This window comes from Eretmochelys imbricata, chromosome 13, assembly GCF_965152235.1.
Source record: "Eretmochelys imbricata isolate rEreImb1 chromosome 13, rEreImb1.hap1, whole genome shotgun sequence".
Classification (NCBI taxonomy): Eukaryota; Metazoa; Chordata; order Testudines; family Cheloniidae; genus Eretmochelys; species Eretmochelys imbricata.
In genome coordinates, this window is record NC_135584.1 from 8,199,193 (window position 1) to 8,220,250 (window position 21,058).

Consider the following 21,058-nt stretch of genomic DNA (forward strand, 5'->3'; position numbering starts at 1 on the left):
GCTTGCATGCAAGGAGAACTGCAGTACCCTTTTTCCTTGTAAGATGCTATAAAATGGCAGGAATACATTTGCCTGGAACAAGGCTAGATTACAATAGGAACTGAAGGCTGTCAGCAAAAAGCACTTTTAGGAAGGATTTGATAAAGTTGAGAATTCTTCAGGAGGCCATTCCCTAAAGCTGTGGCCAAAGACCAGTGAAAGGATCAAATGAGTAGACTAGAGATAGCTAAGCAAAAAGGAGTGAAAAGCTCAGGGGAGATAAAGGGCTGCACAACAGAACAGCACTGATCTTTGGAATTGCTATTTTATTACCTGTTTCTGAGTAATCAGTTTAGTTACATTTCCTATCAGGAGAGACAACATTAGGCTTTGTAAAAGATAGGTTTCTTCCCCCCCGCCCCCTCAACTCTTTTGAAGAATTACTTGAACACTTGGAACACATGGAAATGTAAGAAAGAACTCTCCCTGCCCTTCCAGTATTGTGACAAGGCCTAACCTAAAGGAACACTGATAAGTGATTTTCTTAAATTCAGACTAAATACCATAGACTTCATGTGTCCAACTGACTGCCCAAAAGATTTTATTTTTTAAGAGTATAAACAAGTTCATTTTGTCTCTGCCATCTGTGAGGAGGTGCTTTTGCAATTTTGACATGTGCAAGTTTTGGTCGTGCCGGAGGTAGGGAGGGGAATAAACTTCTGCACGCTTACAGAATAAGAGATCTAGTCACAGTTTTGCTCAAAATAGAGAAACAAATTACCGGAGTATCAGATTCCCTAAAGTAGCAGCATTTAAATTATTCAATGCTGATATTTAAGTGACATCTTACTTGCAGAAGATGTTTCCAGTGTCCCTTTCTCAGCAATTAAACAAACACCCAAACCCACCAGCTCTTGCTGTTCAAACCAGAAACCAATATACCTTACAGTGCTTCAGTGGTAAAAAGGCAACTGTGTAAAAGTGACACAGCTAATTCAACAGATCTGCTACCTGTACATGCTTTACAAAACAAATGTGTTCTTCTTGTTCATACTGTAGAGTCAATACATCTTTCTGAAAGTGAGTTGGGTTCTGTTGTGCCTCATGCATGAGTGATTCTAAGTGCGGAATCTTTTATCGTGTGGTAATGCATGAGCTGACAAGAACTCAGCTGAACTTTCAGATCCAGATTTAAGGCTGCATGACTGGCTATTGAAGTGTTCATCTTTCTGCTTGCTAAAAGAGCACATTTGGAACCATGGAAAGATATAAATATGGAATGATATGGATATCATTTTTAGTCGTTTTTCAGATTATAATCACACTTGAAAGCAATATTCTAACGGGAGAACATAAAATAGGCTTTTGTATCTCTGGCCAACATATGTAACCACTTTACTCTCACCCGCCACTAAACTAGAATCTCCAATGCTGTGCCATTTCTGGCATCCTTACGCAACACCCATAAATAACATTTTTTATAAAAGGAACTTTCTTTCAGGCCTTTACCTCTGCTGCTTGAATGTTCCAGGTAGAAGGAACCTGCTGTGTTGCTAATGTACCTGAGGTGTTCTCGGACAGTCTGCTGACTTCAGTGGAGCATAAGTAGCATGACAATAGAACACCAGGTGCAACAGAATGCCAGTAGGCAAAAATAACTGCATCCTTTTAACTCAGCAGTGTAAGGACTAATGACGAAAACATCCAGCTGACTCCTCTACCCCACACAACTGTTCACCTTCTTTCTAAATGTAGAGATGGAGCCAGATTCTTTCCTGTGCTCCAGCCCCTTTATGCCACTCTGGAAGTGGCCTTTGCAGAATAATCCTGGTGTAACATGTTCCTAGATAGTGCAGAGTTCTTTTTCTCTTCTGTTTCTACCACGCCTCTGCCCTAGCATAAGTAGGAAGGAAAGGGTGTGGCCAGAGTATTGTGCACTCCAGCTATGCTCATCTGGTGTAATAGCCACTAAGAGGTTGTTACAAGACAGTACAACAAAAAGCAACTCCAAGACTGCGCTAAATGCCAGGTCCCTGGTTAAAACCAGAATATGGGAGGTGCAAAAAGATATCCTGATCCCACTGAAATCTTTGACTTGGACAGTTGGTGATAAGGTTGTCTTCTCACTCCTCATTCTTCTCACTAGAACCCTTGTAATATCTATGGACTGAGTATTTTTCAATTCAGATCATGAGGTATCGTAATGTTTATAAACAATGTGTGAGTGCCTCATCCTCCTTTTCAGTCTGCATTATGGATGAGTTCTTGGTTCATGGTAGATCCTATATGCTTTTTCACAGCTGTATGCCACATACAATGCATTACTTTTAAGCAGCAAAAAAAAAAAATTGCAAACCTATTAAAAAAAAAAGAAAAGCACTTGCCTTTTGTCTCCTGTTGTCACCGCCTTACAAGTACTGTCTTTGTGGTCAGAATGTTATGTACTGTAGTGTCTCCTGGAGCATGAGTAGGTGACCTGCAGCTTTTGAGTTTGCAGACCCAAGAATTTGGGGCATTGAATAGTGTAGTTAAATGAATTTTCTCCTCCCATTTGCAGATTGCCTCTAATATTAAGAAATGCATCAGGAATCTTTCTTTAAAGCTAATTTTTTTGTTTATCTTACAACTCATTTTGTATTTACTTCTCCCATTCTTCCAGTAAGCGAAGTTGGTGAGTCGTCCGAATATAATCCAAATCTCCTGGATGATCCTCAGTGGCCCTGTGGGAAACACAAGCGTGTCCTCATCTTTGCATCTTACATGGTAAAAAATTGGTATATTTTAACTGAGCAGCTGTTAGGCTTTCTGTGCATACGTACTCAGCGCATGGATGCTTAGTGTCAGTAAAGAACTACCTTGGATAAAATATGCCCTGTTTGAGTACCTATTGGGAAAGCTATAAATAGGCATAGTTGTGCATTGAACTTGAGCACTACTGAGTTAGAGAGCAGTGCCAAACACTACATTGGTAATAGATTACGAGAGAGCGCTAAGGATCTTCTGTCCTCAGGAAGATTAAACTTCTGTTTGAGATTGGATGGTGATGACCCAGTTAAGCATAGACTCTATTGCAGTGAATATGCAAGGAATGTATGTTCAGTCGTGCATAAATTAGTTAATTTATTCCTAAACAATATTATGGACAAAGGCACATTTTAAAGATGTTACAGCAAAAGCTTGTCTATTAGAACTGTGTGGAAATGACTGGATATCAGTCATTTAGAACATTTTGTCTGTTACCTATAACCGTTGATCAGTAGCAGCTACAAAAAGTTAATTTTATGAGCCTCTGGGATTAGTTTACGCGCAGCTACTTTGCTTAACACATTAAAGCAATTAGTCTTCCTGACCGTTTGTTCCAGGAGTGAACTCTATTTTATTAAATTAGAAGGCACTCTTAGAGCATGGAAATCTTGCAAAACAATGGACACTAGTTATGTAGAGAGAAACAGCATAAAGGTCAAAGAGTAGATCCAACAACAAAAGGGAGAACTGATTTCAGGATTTTTGATGTCTGTTCCCAGGAACGCTGTCCGCTGGAGCTGTAGGATTCTCTGCCACTTCCCTCAAGAGAAACTGACTCAAAGCAACAAGACAGTAGTTGGGTCATTTGGGAGCTATGGTCTACTCCACGTCTTAAAATTAGGATTTCTTCATTTTGCCACACTTTGGCTCCTTTATTTTTTTCAAAGCATCGCAGTGAGATTGGGATTACTACAACTTTCCCTTGACATGGCCTTATTTCAACTGGTTGTCTAGCAGTTACTCTGCTCCACTAACTTTATGTGCATCACATGTAATGCTGATGTTTGTAACGGCAGGTTACCACTCTTAAGGCCAGAAGGCTTACTTTACCCTGCACAGACTTCATTCTCTGGCACCTCTTTGTCATGAGACCACATAGCCCTGCTCACATATATTTATTGACCCTGAATGCTTTGGGGGAGAAGTGAACTTTCCTCTCTCATTATATAGGCCATGAAATAATACTTGGCTCTTAAATACACAAGCTTTACAATGCTCTGAAGAGGTGGACAGACTAATAGCAGATGAATGGCGTTGTGGCCTGTAACAGGCATCTACAACAGTGTCTAACATTCCATACTGGTCACTGGCATGACTCTATCATGATAGTTTAGTGGGGAATTTCTCATGATGAGCGGTGTCACTGACAGTTGAGTTCCAGCTTCACAGGAGTGTCCCCACGCTGCCCTGTTTGTTGAAGGTAAAGCATTGGGTAGCTAATGAAACCTGTATGTCAGGCTCTGAGAAGCTTATACTAGAAAGGGAGCCTGATCTACTGGGCAAGTCGCTGACCCTCCCAGTTTCAGTTTGAGTCTGTAAAATGGGGATAATTCTGTCTTGCAAATTGCTGAGGTTTTTTTAATATTGTGTAAGCACTTGGTGTACACTATACGAGTGCAAAATATTATTAAAGATGTGTCTGTCTTGCCTTTGTATCAAACAGAGGGTATGCTTGAAGGGCACCTATAATGCATTGTTGAAGGTGAAACCACAAATGTTATAGAAAATTTGCCTCTTGTGTTTCAGACCACAGTAATAGAATATGTGAAACCCTCAGACCTTAAAAAGGACATGAATGAAACTTTTAAAGAGAAGTTTCCTCACATCAAGCTAACACTGAGCAAAATTAGAAGGTAAGAAACAAGCACTTTAGAACAGAAAGGGGAGAGTGAATGGCCTTTAAGCCTCTTGTACAAGCTGCTTCCTCTAACACTTGTATGGAATTAAGTATTAATTCTATTAATAATGTATATGATTAAATACTGATGATCTCTTATTACAAGTTAAGCTGGCTGTGGGATGGCAGCCATTACAAAAATACTTAAGATGCTGGGAATGGTCCTCATATAATTCAACCTAAAAGTAGTTATTTTCAGACAAATACTGCTTCCTTGTTAACTTAGTACTAATATAACGTTAGCAAATTACAACTGACTCAGCAATCCTTCTGCGAACTGTGGATCAAAACATAAGTGGACTTCAGAGCCTACAATGTGCTCCACCTTTTCTATAAGCAGTCTGTGCCTCCATCTGGGACCACATGGCTATCTGTTTCTATTTGAGTAGCAAGAAACTATCCTGTTTTGGATTGTTGTAGAAAACTGCAGAACGAAGAAAAAATCTAGGCAACTTCACCTTTCTGTGTCACAATATGGCAATTATCTTTAAAGAGAACTAGTGATATGTTATAGTAGCCTTTAGTGAAATAGTGATAAGAAATACAGATATTCAAAATATAATTTCAGATATTTTTAGAAATACCCTATGAACACATTAACTTCTGTCTTCAGGGAGGGGTACTGTAGCCCCTCTTTATAGGGGTGTAGTTTTGATGATACAGTGCTGTACTTCCCAGTGGGAAGACTGTCTTCTGTAAATAGCAAATTTAGGCCCTGACTCTGCAAACCCTTATGCGCTTTAATCCTATTCACTTCAGTGGGACTATGCATTAGCATCAATTTCGATAGGAGTCCCGTGAATGGCGGATTGGCAGGATTGAGCCCTATGGAAATTCAGACACCACTTAAAATTGCTGAAAATCAGTTTAGTAACTTTTAACAGAGTTTTCAGTTAACTAAAAAAATTTGGAACTGAGTTTTATTGGGACTTGAATTCTTATTTTCTCTGCCCTAATCTGTTTCATGAAGCTGTCAAGGTGGCAATTTCCTGTTTGGCTATTAATTCTTATATTTACACACTGAATATTTTCTTAGTACAACCACTGCAGTTCTTTACAATCAGAGATATTACATCAGTTTTTATTTAATATATAGTGTCTTGGATGTGGAGAACTACAGATGAGGATGTTAAATTTGAAAAATCTAGTATTGTATTTGCATGCAGACACCCTGCCCTGAAGCCCTGTTCCCCTCTTCTCCTCAATAGCTCCTACTCCCTATTCTTGCATGTTTAGAGAGAAATCTTTCACAGATACAGCATGACCAATAGCACCACAAGCTTGCCACACTGCCCTGCTAATTTGCCTTAAAACTGATATAGAGGGACCATCTCCATGAGACAGGGAGGTTGCCTCCTTGGCCTCTGAAAGTGCCAGTTAATGCCAGCAATCAAGGGGGTCGTTTCTGCATTGTGCAGGCCTGTCCACTGTCCAAACAGCCTTCAGATGGTAACAACATTGTTGAGAACTAGTCTGGATTAGATATGAACAGATTCATAAATTCAGGGCTCCAGTCCCTTTACCAATCCTTGATTCCTTCACGCTGCAGAGTTTCTAATGTCTTTTAGAAACCATTTCATGTGATAAAGGTATTTTGTCCCTACACAGCTTAAAGAGAGAGATGCGGAACCTGAGTGAAGAGTGCAATCTAGAGCCAGTTACTGTGTCAATGGCATATGTTTACTTCGAGAAGCTTGTTCTCCAAGGCAAGCTCAACAAACAGAACCGCAAACTGTGTGCTGGTGCTTGTGTGCTTCTTGCAGCCAAGATCAGCAGTGATCTCAGGAAACATGAAGTTAAACACCTTCTTGATGTAAGTATAGTTTGAATTATTTCATACACTGTCATAAATAAGCTCTGCCTTTTTATTAAGATTGTGGTCTTGTATTTTAAGAGCTAAGACCAAGACTTTTTCAAAAATGAGTATCCAAATTTAGGCTCCCATCCTAAAATCAGGCACCTGTTTTGGGCGGGGAATGGCTTGTCTTTATTTGATCTCCAAACAGCACCTGTAAAGCTTATGGACTTGTCCCTTTCAGCATGCAAAAACCTGTGTGTTTGCATAAACTGGGTAATTTGGTTCCCAGTTACCAGAGTTGAACCCATAAATTGGTCTGTTTCTAGTTTTGGAAGCCAACTGCATATTTGATTCTGTATGTATGTACAGCTCAGACTATAACATGATTACTTTTCTTTCTTATGCTGGTATGATCTGTGACAATCTAGAGGCTATCCTGCTGATCCGATTTTCTCCTCTTCTCTTTTCCCCCTCCTCACTCCCCTCTCAAAAAATGCCATTGCAGAAACTAGAAGAAAGATTCAGATTCAACAGACGAGATCTCATTGGATTTGAATTTACCGTGCTTGTAGCTTTGGAGCTGGTCCTCTATCTTCCTGAAAACCAAGTTTTACCTCATTATAGGCGTCTCACACAGCAAGCCTAACCAAAGCTACATTCCAGCTGATCACCAGTGGCTCTGGGGATTAACAGCATTACTGAACACTTTGCTCCTGAATTTGACACTTGCCACTGACCTTTTCTATGTCACAGTGTGCATCAGATCATGCCTACAGCTAGTTTGAAGACTGCAGCATGATTTTTAAACAGTCAAGATGTACATTAATGATACAGGTACCAAATCTGTATCAGGAGATGGTACAGAAAGGGTTGTCTTGAACTTTATTTTCCTTTGGACATTAAAGCACAAATGATTCACAAACTAGCTGCCTTTGTGGCTGCTGGTTATTCTGTATTTTCCTTTTCAGTTTTACTAGGAAATGGTCAGTTCTTCCCTACAATGGATGCTACACTATTATTCTCTTAGATTGTTTCAACCTTTATTTTCTTCCTTGAAACTAAAGGGAGCATCATTTCCATTCAAAAAAATCATAAACTTCAAATAGAATATCTGAGAATTTTCTTGCATTTTTACATTAATAAAATGCATACTTTATTTTTTTAAAGATGTGCCTAAAACTGACTGGTCTGGTACCAGTACTTTTTACGTTACTTATGTTGCATAATAGTGAATCCTGAATTTAAATAGCAATGTATCCTTTACCTGCATTTGCCTTGCATATAGTGAAAACAATTCCAGTATATCTGCACTAATATTACAGAGGGGATTTGTACTATAGATCTATAGGTAGCAAGTTGAAACTATTCTAGTTCAACTTCTTTAACTATTAATACCTGAATAAAGGTTTTATTTTAAAAAAGGAAAGGAAGATTGTGTTCGGAAATCTATCGTGACATATCACACTTGTTGAACACGTTAGCTGCAGCAAAGCAGCTTGTAGTCCATTGTTCAATTGGAGATAAGAAATTGACTTACATGTGAGAGAATCACCGTATTATCATTTATAATTTTGATTTGTTTACTATAGTCTGAAACTAAGCACCTTTTTAAACATGACCATGTCTATCATGAGTGATCTTTCTCTGCTTTGTACACAAGTGTTTCAAGCCAGAACTGTTATCGCTTCCAAACTAAGCCAATGAAACAAAGTATGTCCAGTTGTTAAATTGCTACTTTTTACTCAGTTCTTCCAAGCATTGTGCCACTGTGATGGCCCTCATGAAACTGGCATTTGTTGCACGTTTAATCAGCCATTTAGTTAGAGGTTAATGTTCAGCAGCACTCTGATGTTTATGCAAAGGTTAAATAACTTCTTCCACTGTTGCCCAGACATTTGGTTTAAACAGTTCTGAAACATGTTGTACCTTTAGTAATACAGTTAGTCGCTCTTGGGTTTTTTTTCTAAGCAATATTATGATACAAATAAGTGTTTGTGTGTGTTTGCAAGGGACAAAAATAATACAAAATTTCTGTTTGTGACTAACTTAGATACTAGACCTCTTCCTGAGGTAAAAAGGCTACCTGGTCTCTGATACATGGAGTACTGTAAATTTCAACTCCTTGTGTGTTTGTTGTGGCCACTAAATAAGAACAAACATAAAACTGGCGTCTTGCTATTCAACTACATTTTATCTATGGCCAGTTTGACTTCAGTGAAATTGAAGCAACCTTAGTAGAGCCTTTCTCTTAAGCAGCACTTGAAAGGGATTTTATACATCTAAATGCAGTAATACCACTCAAGTCCTAAACCTAGTAGCTTCTATTTAACAACAACTTTAGTGCAAGTAAATATGCACCTTCTGGTCAATGCGCAGGACATGAATTTTATAACGCTGCTTCTCTGTAAAGTTTAACATGCATGATGATTTATTAATCTGGGAGAATTTTACAAACTTTTAAAATTGGAAGATAGCGAACATCCAACTTGCCAGTTGAATTTATTTTCCAGAAGAGAGGTTAGAAAATTCAGTTATTTGCTAATGTTCTATACTGAATAATTAGTGCCGGTTTTATAAGTTCTAATTTACTAAAGTATTAGACGAACACTTGTGGTTTGCCAACTTAGCTTTTTTTTTTTTTTAGAAATAACACAGTGCACTCAATTAATAATGGTCCACTATCTGCTACAAATTTCTCCAAATCAGGCAATACCTTTTCTTTATCTAAGTATGGACAAATTTAATATGGAACTTAAGTGTTTGGGGAAGTGGTAAATGTAAAACTTCACAGGGTATTTGTCCAAAAAAATGTAATATCATTTGTCATGTTACTGTAAATATGTCTAAAAATGTAGTGCTCCCAGACAACTTGTGCTCCTGTTTTTAATTATAGGAGTTAAATTGCTTTAAACTAATATGTAACAGAGAAAAGATGCTCTGACTGAAATGTAAACATTAAAGTCTAATCCTGCAATCCTTCCTCAGACATTGGATTGGAATGGAAGCTGTGCCTGAATAAGGATGCAGGTTGTTGCGTCAGTGTGTAAATGGGCAAGCTGGTTTTATTCTACCAGCAAAATGTAAAATGACACCTTTCTAAGATAGAGCATGTATTCTTCAGAGCCGTGTTTTAAGGCTTTACCGTAATAGGTGCTCATTTTAAACCTCTGCATGTGCACATCCAAAGCTCTGAGCGCTAAAGTCCTAGATATTATGGCTCAAAATTGTATCATGGGAATGGTCTATTATATACAGTGTTCACTGTGTAAATTCCTATAAGAAATAGAAGAAAACTCTTCTGTAACACTATAGAAATCTTGTTTCAAGTCTGAAGATGGGTTATTGATCCCAAATAGTCATTTTAACCAACCATCTACAACTTGTATGTTGGGTACCTTTTTCTGTGACTTATCTGTACAGAAATAGTGATCCTCTTGGCAAAGGCAGTGACGTACATACGTGTGTGTGTGTGTGTGTAATGTTTTATAGGAGTTAGCATTCTCTTCCCTAAATTGGCTTAGAGTTCTATTCAGTTAAGCCTTATTGTGATATATTTATCTGGTTATAGGAAAGCTGCCACTGTGTGGTAGAAAATATTACTGCAACATTATCAATGTCTAAACCAAAATGGGACCCAACATAACATTCTAAGAGAGATGTTGCACTTTTTCATGCAAAAACAAAACATTTTTTCCTTTAAAGAGAAATGCTGGTCTCTTACATATGGGGGTGTGGTTTAATTATGTATCACATGTAAATATGGTGCTGCTTAGATTCAGCACAACAAAAAGATTCTTGATAGGAGCCTGTACATTTTATGTAAGCTGTTATAGTTTTGTGTCTTGGTAAATTAAATTAAAGTCTCTTGTTTGTAATTTGTCTAATATCTTTTGATGAAATTGTGGGATTGAGAAGCTGTGAAATAAAATTTGTTTTGATACATATTTTGTAACCAGTCAAGTTTGACATATTTTGGCTTGTGTCTGGAAAATATTCCTTTAAGAACACTCTAGCCATAAGAGCCTTTCCTTTGCCGCCTCCTAAATACCTGGCAGAAAGAGACAATCCAAGTCAGTTTGCAAAAAAAACTATTCAGGATAGTTTCATGTACGACACTTGCCCCTGAATCCTTATCCCATGTCTGTGGGTTTTCAATAATGCCCTATTTTAAAAAAAAAAAAAAAATACTGTGTGAAAGGACGACACAAACTGGAGAAGCTGACTAAACATACATGGAAACTACTGCTGTCTAATTTAGTCTTTCAGTTACAGCAATCCTAGGAAAATTTCACACTGAAATGTGATTATATGGCAGGCTTCATTTAATACATCTTTTAGCTCTAGGACAAATTCGTTTAACAAGGCAGATACTTACTACCTCATAGACTTTAAGGCCACAGGGGCCCATCATGATCATCTAGTCCAGGGGTTCTCAACCTTTTCTTTCTGAGGCCCTCCCAACATCCTGTAAAAACTCCACGGCCCCCTTGTTCTACAACAACTATTTTCTGCATATAAAAGCCAGAGCCAGTGTTGGAGGGTCGCAAGCAGGGCAACTGCCTAGGGCCCATGGCACAGTGGGTGCCACGTTGCTAAGTTGCTCAAGTTTCAGCTTCAGCCTTGGGTGGCAATGTTCAGGGCCCTGGGCTTCAGCCCCAGATGATGTGGCTTCAGCTTTCTGCCCTGGGTCCCCTCCCCGCAAATCTAATGCAGGCCCTGCTTAACGGACCCCCTGAAACCTGCTCACGGCCCCACAGGGTGCCCTGGACGCCTAGTTGAGAATCACAGATCTAGTCTGACCTGCTCATTGCAGGCCACAGAACCTTGCCCACCCACTCCTGTAATAGACCCATAATCTCTGGCTGAGTTACTGAAGTCCTCAAATTGTGATTTAAAGACTTTGTTACAGAGAATCCACCATTTACACTCATTTCAACCTGCAACTGACCCAAAAAGGAAGGCAAAAAAACCCTGGGTCTCTGCCAATCTGACCCTGGAAAAATTTCCTTTCTGATCCCAGTCTGATCAGTTAGCCCCTGAGCATGTGGACAAGACCCAGCAGCCAGACACCTGGGAAAGAATTCTCTGTAGTAACACAGTCCTCCATATCTAGTGTCCGATCACTGGTCATTGGAGATATGTCACCTGAAAGTACAAACTGGGAGGACTCCACGCAGAACAGAACACAGCGGTGCCACAAAAAGAAAAGGAGTACTTGTGGCACCTTAGAGACTGCCAGTGGTGCCCCAGCTCACTTTGAGAACAGACGTGCTTGTGAGACAGAGAAGCGACAAAGGAGGAAAGAAAGGGCAAAAGAGTTCAGCCAACAACTCTCTCTTACACCTGTCACTTCTGTGGGAAAATCTGCAAGGCATGAATTGGGCTCCTCATACACTTAAAAAACCCACCAATGAACCCCCTCAGCAAACACCCTCCTCGCATGGAGTGATTGCCAAAGACCTGCTATTGCACGCAGTCTCATCGTACCATCTTCTCCATAAACTTATCAAGCTCAGTCTTGAAGCCAGTTGAGTTTTCTACCCCCACCACTCTCCCTGGAAAGTTGTTCCAGTCTCCTGTCCATGCCCCTACTATTTAAAGTAAGGACTGCTGTTTCTGTGTGTCTCCCCCCGGTCCCCAAAACTGAACTGCTTCCTAAACTACTGCTTGCTCACTTTCACGTGTATATGGCATCTGCAGAGCAACATACTGTAGATGCAGTTGTATGCCATAAGGCAAGAATTTCAAGCCCTCCTCTGTGACATTGTGGATATCATCCAATTCACCTTTGAATCTGTATTTGGGGCACTGTGTTGTGTTTGGTTTGGATGTTCTCACCCCAGTCGCATGAAGGGGAATTTTTGATTTTCCACTTGTGCATTGAGTAGCCACATCTTCCAGGGTTTGTTTGGATGCAGTTGAAAGTGGTCCAAAGTTTGCATAGCAGGTCGAAACCAGGAGGGCGGCTTTTTGGGTCAGTAATAATGTGCTTGCTTGGAATGGTAAGTGGGGTCCAGACACTTTGCCATTCCCCAGCCAGATCCAGAGACATCAAATGGTCATGTGTGGTCTATAATGGTTTTTGCTATTGCTGTTTGAATCAACTTTTACCATGTCTGGCAGCCTCAAATACTGCTTTTGTCTCATGCAGCAAACGAATAAGTTAAATAAAAGGCAGCCATAATTATATACCCACTATAGATAACGTAGAATGTTAATTTAGTTCCACAGACATGGCCTCTGAATTCGAGCCAGTGGCAAGCTGATCGCCAATTGCTAAAACAAGAAACAATCCACAGATGGCTCCAAAGTGAAGTTCTAAATCTAATCAATTCAAACTAGACACTTGTTTCAATGCCTTTTAATAACAGCTGTTAGGGGATTTATTCCTTTACCTACTTACTTCCCTGGTCCTTCTCGCATGAACAGATAGCAACAATACCCAAAGTCCAAAGGTGCAAATAATTTGATGTTTATTGAGGTAAACTTCCAGCAAGCATGATTCCAGTTTCCTTCCTTAGTATCCCCCTTCCCAGCTCTGACACCACAGAGCCTTACCTGTGTCCCTGTTCCTATTCCCCACCCCTTACTTCCTGATTAACTTCAGACTATCTAGTAAAACCTGAGTTCTGCTTAGCTATACCTTAACCTATCATTTTACTAAAATTTAACTAACCAATCCTAACATATTGTAACATGATTATTTAACCAATTATATCCCACCACCTTAATTAGTTTACACCCAGCAAAATTAATTATGCAGCAAACAAAAACAATCTCAGAACCAGACAGAGATTCACATAAACAATAGGGAAATGGGGACTACAATAACAGAACAATATAAAAATGAGGATTTCACATCCCAGCTATGAATAAGTAAGTTCTTGCCAGACAGAATGCTATTAAACTAAGTTTTCTTTTAATTTTCTAGACACTTCCCTTTCTCTGGAGGTGATAGGCATTATCAGGACAGGATTGTATTCCTAACAGCCCAATAGCACCTTATTTCAATGTGACTAGTTTGGAATGTGAGGATGTGACCATACGCTTCCCAGCTTATGGCTGCCTCTGCTGCTTAGCCAAAGATCTTAGCCTAAGAACAGGGCCTCAGACTGTCACAGTAAGAAAAGGCCCTTACGCCGGCAGACAGTGATTTTAATTCTTTCTTTTATACCTCTATAACTAGCTAAGATAAGAATACACCTAAATTCTTAAAGTATAGGCCTTTACAAACAGGCCTGAATATCTATATCCTAACAGCAGCTCACATTTTAAAAGAATTAATCCTAAAGTGTCAGGAATTGAGATTTCTGTACTGCAGCCTTCTCTAGGATCACAGCCCAATCCACCAAAGTAAGTAATCACCAGCATCCAGACATGCTTCAGCCCAACAGAGGAGGAGGCATACAAGGCAGTTTCCTTTAGACTTCTGATGCCTCCATTACTATTTGCAGAGTGCAGCAGTTGTTCCAAGCTACCCTTTTCCTTTATCCCATATGGATTTTTGCCTTGATTAAAGCTAGTTACAGTAGCTAATGCTCTCTGAAAAACATAGGTGTGGGAATTGGACAGACAGAACAAGCCTCAGAACATCTACCCCTTCGTTTTAATTGTTCTTGTTTCTTATCCACTGAAGTAAAGGCCAAAAGCTAAGGCATTCATGCTGTCTAGCAAGAAAGCTGAGACATTCTTGTCATTCATATAAATGTGCAGCACTCAAGAGTACTTTCATCCATACCGATGCATCTCAAAGCACTTTACAAAGTATGTTTTACAGATGTAAAGGAAATGAGGGGCAGAAGGTTGAGATTTCCCAAGATCATACCTCAAGTTACTGATGGAAATGGGATTAAAACAAGTGTGCACAAGTCCCAGTCCTGTTCTATTGGCCCTGGACCATGCAGCCAGGCACATGTCCAACTAAGGCCTTCCCCCACTCTTATTTTCCATTGCTACAGTGGCACAGTTTTTAGCTTAGTTAAAAGGCTGTCCCACTATCAAGCAGCTCCCACTAAGATACTGTTTCCCATATGAAAAGGGGTGGGGGAGAGTTAGGTAAGGGCAAGCAATCACTAATGTATCGTTGGAGTCAGAGGGGTGCTCAGCCCTCACAATTCCCATTGATTTCCTACTGCTAATTTTCAAGATCATTTCCAGGCTTTCTCCCAATCACTAGGGAGGGAGAAGGGGGAGCAGTGGCAGGAGCTCTCCCATTCTACCTGGAGTAAATGTCGTCCTAATACAGGGCCTTGAAGTATGTTGGCTGTAGACAAACAACTGCAGTTCTGTTCTAGGACAGCAGTTCTCAAACCGTGAAGCAGGACCCCAAAGTGGGTCACCACCCCCATTTGAATGGGGTCATCAGGGCTGGCTCAGACTTTCTGGGGCCCAGGGCCGAAGCCCCACTGCCCGGGCCAAAGCCCACTGCCTGGGCTGAAGCCCTTGGGCTCAGGCTTGCCCCGCGGCCTGGAGTCGTGTAGCAACGTTCGTTGTTGGCAGGGGGCCGCCGCGCCACGGCGTGGGAGAGCCGCTGTGCTAGGGTGAGAACCTGAGGCCGAGGAGCGGAAGACCCGACCCGCCAGGGCCATGGCAGGAGCTCAGGGAAGGAGCCGGTTCAACCTGGGGTTCATGTTTCCACAGCACTGGGACGGGCCTTACTCAGAAGCTGTTGGCTTTTAGCTCGTGCTGTAGAGGCTCATGCACTAGGCTCCCCAGGTCCCTGGTTCGATCCCGCCCGCCGACAACCGGGGTCTGTCGGCGTTACAGGTGGGGGTTTGTCCGGCCTTTCAGCGGGGAAGTCTCAGAACCGGACAGTGCCGCTCTGGGGGCGGGTTATTATTTGGGGGTGGGGGGGTTGTTATGTTGGGATTTCCCGCCAATCGGAAATCCCCTTCCCCGCCCAGCTCTGTTGATATTGGGGGGGGCTGTTCCTGCCACCTACGGCTCGAGGCTACACGCCCCTGCTCTCGGCAGCTCAGGTCTTAGCTCTGTTCAGATTTATTAACCCTCCCCCCCGCCGCGGTAACGGGGGCGGGTGGATTCCGCCGGCGGGCTGGAGCGGCCGCCAGCTAACGGCGCCTCGCGCTCCCCGCCGGGCCCCGCCTCCCGCCACTGACGTCAAGGACGCTGCCCCGGAAGCGCTCGCGTCTTTCCCCGGCTGTGTGTTGTCGCTTCCGGGCGGTGGGTCCCGCCCTTTCCGGTCTGGGCTGGCGGCGAGGTAGGAGGCCAGGGGCGGCCGGGCTGGCGGGGCTGCAGGCCGCGGGGGCTGTGGAGATACCGGTGGGCGGCGGCGTCGGGTTCCCTGCCCGTCTTCTGGCCCGGGGGTGAGGCGGGGCGGCCTCGGCCCGCGGTCGGTTCTCCCGTCTTGTCCCACGTCCGGGCCGGCCGTCAGCGGAGAAAGCCCCGGTTCGTCTCCCTTGTGCCGGGGGAGGGGGCTTGTCTTCCCGTCCCGAGCCCAGCCACGTGGGGCGGCCCGGCTTTGCCTGCCCCCCGGCCCCGTGCGGCGCTGAGGTGCCTGGGGCCGGCTTTGGGCCCGTTGGTCCCAGGTTGGAGTTGGGGATTTAATGGCTCCAGCCCCGGTGACATCAGAGAATCCGCCCCCGTGCATGAGGCTGAGGGGTTGGGACCGCGCAGATCACCGAGCCCAGGGCGAAGCGCACGAGGGTTGAGGGCGAAGCATTTGTCATGGGGCCCTGGTTGTTAGAGCAGGCAAATACGCCTGCTTGTCTATGGGAAACGCTGCAAAACCTTCCATTTTGAAAAGGCCTTTCCACCAGAAGAATCACACAACACTGACGTGCCCACAAAATCCATCCCCACAAAAACTAGCAAAATGCTCAAAAAGCAGACTTGACCGCAAGCGGAGTGGTATGTGTTGCAAAAAGGGAGAAAGAGACTCCATTAAGCTCACAAGGGGCTTTGTTATTGCCATTGACCTTATGAGGAAGGCACACCGATAATACAGGATAAAATGTAAGATGGCTAGACCGAGGTGTGCTCAGGCTGAGCTGGAGAGCTCTTAGTAGGCTAGGCTGTTAGAACATGTATGTGAGTACTTGATTGGTAGGGTATGATCCTGTGATTTATGTCCCCTTAGGTATCTCCTCTTGCACATCCCTGTGTGGTAGCATATAGAAAAATAAGATGCAGAACGACGCTGGGGAATTTGTGGACCTGTATGTGCCTCGTAAATGGTGAGTGCCTTTCCTTGGTGCTGTTGTATAGGGACATGGGTCTTTCTAGGCTGACTCAGATGGTCAGTCTTGTGCAGCCTCCTGGATCCAACAGTGTCAGTATCCCCATAATAAACCTCACTGGTATATGATGCTGTGTGAGGATCAGTTTATGCCCTGAAGCGTGAAACTTGCTAACCAAAGCACCAGTTCACTATATTGTATGAAGGGGTTAATTTAGTTGAATGACTGCTTCCTCTTAGATTCCAAAGCCAGAAAGGACCATTGTGATCATATAATCTGACCTGGGTAACACAGGCCATAAAACTTCTCCAAAATAATTCCTTTATTGAACTAGAGAATATCTTGACTTAAAACTTGTCACTGATGGAGATTTCACCACGACAATTGATAGTGTTCCAGTGGTTAGTTACCTTCACTGTTTAAGAGAAAAGAACTTAACTTTCACAAAAGCACATAGGCATTAGCAAGTGACCAGATTGGTGTTGTGTCATTTTGTTCTGACCTTCTTCAAGGGGTAGCAAAAACTTATAAAATTAACTGCTCATTTCTGAGTATGTGTTTATTTCCTACAGTAGTGGTTTCCTGAGCTCCTTCTGGGTTCTTAAGAGTTTTTACGATGAATTCATGATTACTCACTGTATCTGGATTCCACAATGTTTAGTCTAAAAGTCACAGTTTTAGGATTAAGATAGGCAAAGAATTAAACATAAGTACTGGGAAGTTTTTTTAATAAGAAATTCAGATAAACCTGGATGCTATTGGAAGGGCTAATTGATTCTATTCCATCACCACCACTGCTGTGTTACTAAATAAGTAGCATTCCTCTCAGACATCATAGGCAGCTACATTTCAGTTTCTTATAGTTGCTTTCCAGAGCAGGTATGAATACATATTTCCAGTGTGAGAGTTATCTTCATTTGCATGCAGTGAACATAGCGCTAAATACATTCTAAAAATAATGAAATAGTCCAACATTATGATTATTTACTGCACTAGCTAAGTGCAATACTGCCAAATAAGAGCCAGGTTTAATCCAGTGTCAGGCCTATTTTTAACTGTATGATCTTTGAGCTGTCTGATGCCTTGACTATCACCATCAAACTGCTAGCCCACCTGCACCCATACCGTGGATAGGCCTTTAGTAGGCTTTGAGTAGTATAATACCCTCCTGGTATGCTTCTTATTTTAACTTCATATTACCTCTTTCCTCAGCTCTGCTAGCAACCGAATAATCGGTGCGAAGGACCATGCTTCCATTCAAATGAATATTTCTGAGGTAAGATAACTCATGACAGATGTAGATCTAATTAGAGAGTTTTAACTATTTGTGAAATTTAGAGCCTTCAGTTTCACTAACATTTATGAAGTGCTCAGTGTGATTGTTGTATTATATCTCCAAGTACGTCTAATACCATCTCAAGAGCATTGGATGTAATTTATCTTGGCAGCTTGTTTTGGCAAATCTGTCTCTGTTGTGCTTTGTACAGGATTTGTCATTTTTTAATATTCATGGGGGAAATGTGGCTTAGTAGTTAAAGTATGGAACTGATAATTGGAAGTCTTGCAATTTTGTCTCTGCAATTTGCTTACTGTGTGGATTTGGGCAAATTACTTTATTTTTACATCACCATAATATGAACATTTTTAAGTGATTTTATTTCCCATTAAATGTTGAGAAAAATTCTCTTGTTTACCATATTTCATTATTCAAGGATTGGCGATCAGCAGAAATGAAAAACAAATCCTTGTGCTATTTTAAGGGTCTCTGCAGGGTTTAATCTTACACTGCTCAACATTCTCTTTCTGGAAAGCTTCCCTACAACTTGAAAAAGTGAGATCATTTGTGTCCTTTTTCTTGTGCATTTATCTGGCTGCAGAACAAGACTGATTCTTCCAAATTTGATATGGTACTAAATCCAGAGAAGCCCGCTTGTCATTAAGGCAGCTAAATCCACAAACTTACTTTTAAATTGGACATGTACTTGTGTCCCAAAAGAGACTTTGACTTTATCTTCTATCCAGGCTTTTGTTAATACACCAGTTTGTTACTGGTTATTGTATTCCTATTATGTTGTCTGATCCTAAATCCATCAGACTCTATGGACCTTTTATGTAAGTGGAGGAACTAACCTCTCATTTTTAATGTGGACATTTGGTTCAGGTTTTGTGATTCATGACATTCTGACCATTGGATCCATTTCTCTGCAAACAATTTACCTTTTGACACCTCTTGTTTGCAAACTTGATCTTTTTTAGAGGGTAAAGCATTACAAGAATTATGTCTCTACCATCATGTCTACTTAATCAAAATGATCTAATTATAATTGTAGGTTGACAAGGTCACAGGCAGAGTCAATGGCCAGTTCAAAACTTATGCCATTTGTGGAGCAATTCGTAGGATGGTAAGAATATTTTCTTGAAAATTAGGAAATGTGTTTACTCCATCTTAGATTGGTTGGACTGTTTATCCCCATGTGATGCATGTTTGGCCTTTGTGAAAAGTTTGTGATCTCAGTCCAACTCTAAGTTGATTAGTGTGTCTATCGCAAAAACCATACCTCTCATCTGGAACACTATTTGGCAGACTCAGTAAAAGGAATGAAGACAGTGGACCCCGTCCAACTTCTTTTTAAATGGAAAAAAAACTCTTGACTTTAATGGGAGTTTGTACAGGGCCAGTCCATCATAGAAACACTGCTATTCTTTATCCACAAGTTGTTCTTCCTCCAGAAGATATCTGAGGCACACTGTCGGGGGAATGTAAGGATGTTAGTATTGTTGCTTCCTGTGCTACTCACTGGATAGAGGATTTCTGTTTCTAAAGTTCTCAGTCCAGTACCTTTCATGAGACCTTAATCAGTTTTAAATGTAAAACAAAAACCTAGCTTGTATTCATTCTGTTTAGATTTGAGAGGTGAATTTCACAAACAAATTCCATTACCGAATCAACTTCTCCACTTATTTGTTCTGATATTTTTTTCTGGTTAAAACATGTATAATTAAATTGTCCAATAATCTGTACTAATGAAATCAGTAAAATAAATAGTTGAAGGGTGTTTTTTTTTTGTGTGGCAACCAGTGTACCAAGTGACCAATTTCTAGAGCAGTGTTGGATCTGTGGTGTTCGTAAGCAACACAAAAATCCAGCTTTTAAGATTTCTTTAAACCAACACAGTCTGAGGCTTTTTCTGCACTTTTATCAGGATGCTGTGTGTTTGTAATAACAAGATATATCACTGAGCATCAAGTGACATAATGTATGATGTTAAAAACACTTTCTGGTACTGCAAGATGGCCAAAAAGTTGATGAATATTTTGAATACTTTTGGAAAAGCTGATTCGCACAAATAGCATTCCATCAACAGATTTATACATCTTGAAACCTTTGATGCTTCCAGAAATGTTGTTAAGTAGCTGAGCACCTCACATCTCTCGTTTTACATTTAAAAATGAGAAACCAGGGATTATAGACTGTGTTTCAGAACTCCATTTTTTTCTATTTAAGGGTGAATCTGATGATTCTATTCTGCGTCTGGCAAAAAATGATGGGATTGTTTCCAAGTAAGTATGTTTATCTCATCTTTGCAAAGGTTATCAATGTGATTTCCTTTCCAGGTTCTGAAGTTCTAGGTCTTGATGAAAACATGTATTCTGGATTTACAGGCTGTTTATGAAGTTTCACAAAAATATTTATTAAAGCTGCTGAAACAGATTATGATTTTGTAACAATTTTGTTTGGTTTTCTTTTCCAGGAATTTCTAACTGAAGAGGCTCTCTGATATGGAACATTTTGTTGTAAAATAAACAGCTTAAACGTATTTGATGTGCAGTGTTTTATTTTAGTGCAGAACTGTAAATGCCAGTGGGTTTTTTAAAGTTGCCTAAAATATCTTCAAATGTTTGTGCAGGAAAGTTACAGAACTGACTAATTCTGAGGACCTAGAGATGAAACCTTTTAATAACCCAATATAGAGAACTGTGCCTCATTTGAAAATTCGGGTCTGCATTTTTGTTAACTTAAAACTTTCTCATCCAAATTTAGTATATGTTGCAAATTTAGCTCATGGTATTACCCTTGCTTTAACTTTCTACAACATAGATCAAGAGTTGAATGTTTTGCAGGTATAGCAGTCTGAAAACACTTAGAAATTGTTTGATTCTGCCTGTGCCATCAAAATGTGTTTCAGAAGGAAAGTTTATGTAGGATATGCCCTTGTGGGTTAATTTGACTGAGACTATTAAAGTCTAGGCTCAGCTTTCTTCTGCTAATATTGGTGCCGTATGTGTTTCTGCCACTGATGTGCTCATACTCTTGGCTCTTCTGTTGAAAGCTTATCGTGTGTCCTTATAGGAAATGCTTACATTTTCTTAACATGCTTTACC

The 21,058-nt window shown here is 41.0% G+C and overlaps 2 protein-coding genes across 2 annotated transcripts in view; both read left to right on the top strand.

Annotated features, from left to right (window-relative positions):
* Positions 1 to 10,423, top strand: part of CABLES2 (Cdk5 and Abl enzyme substrate 2) — a 41,913-nt gene extending 31,490 nt beyond the window's left edge. The window contains exons 6-9 of the mRNA XM_077831801.1: positions 2,639 to 2,742; positions 4,531 to 4,637; positions 6,290 to 6,494; positions 6,985 to 10,423. Of these exons, the coding sequence (XP_077687927.1) occupies positions 2,639 to 2,742; positions 4,531 to 4,637; positions 6,290 to 6,494; positions 6,985 to 7,125 (557 nt within the window). The 3' untranslated portion in view covers positions 7,126 to 10,423. The remainder of the gene's footprint in view (positions 1 to 2,638; positions 2,743 to 4,530; positions 4,638 to 6,289; positions 6,495 to 6,984) is intronic.
* Positions 10,424 to 15,645: 5,222 nt separating this feature from the next.
* On the top strand, positions 15,646 to 20,493 carry RPS21 (ribosomal protein S21). Its single transcript, XM_077832287.1, has 6 exons — positions 15,646 to 15,696; positions 16,576 to 16,672; positions 17,888 to 17,951; positions 19,006 to 19,077; positions 20,181 to 20,236; positions 20,428 to 20,493. The coding sequence occupies exons 2-6, from the start codon at positions 16,623 to 16,625 to the stop codon at positions 20,435 to 20,437; spliced, it is 252 nt and encodes an 83-aa protein (XP_077688413.1). The 5' UTR covers positions 15,646 to 15,696; positions 16,576 to 16,622; the 3' UTR covers positions 20,438 to 20,493.
* Positions 20,494 to 21,058: the final 565 nt, after the last annotated feature.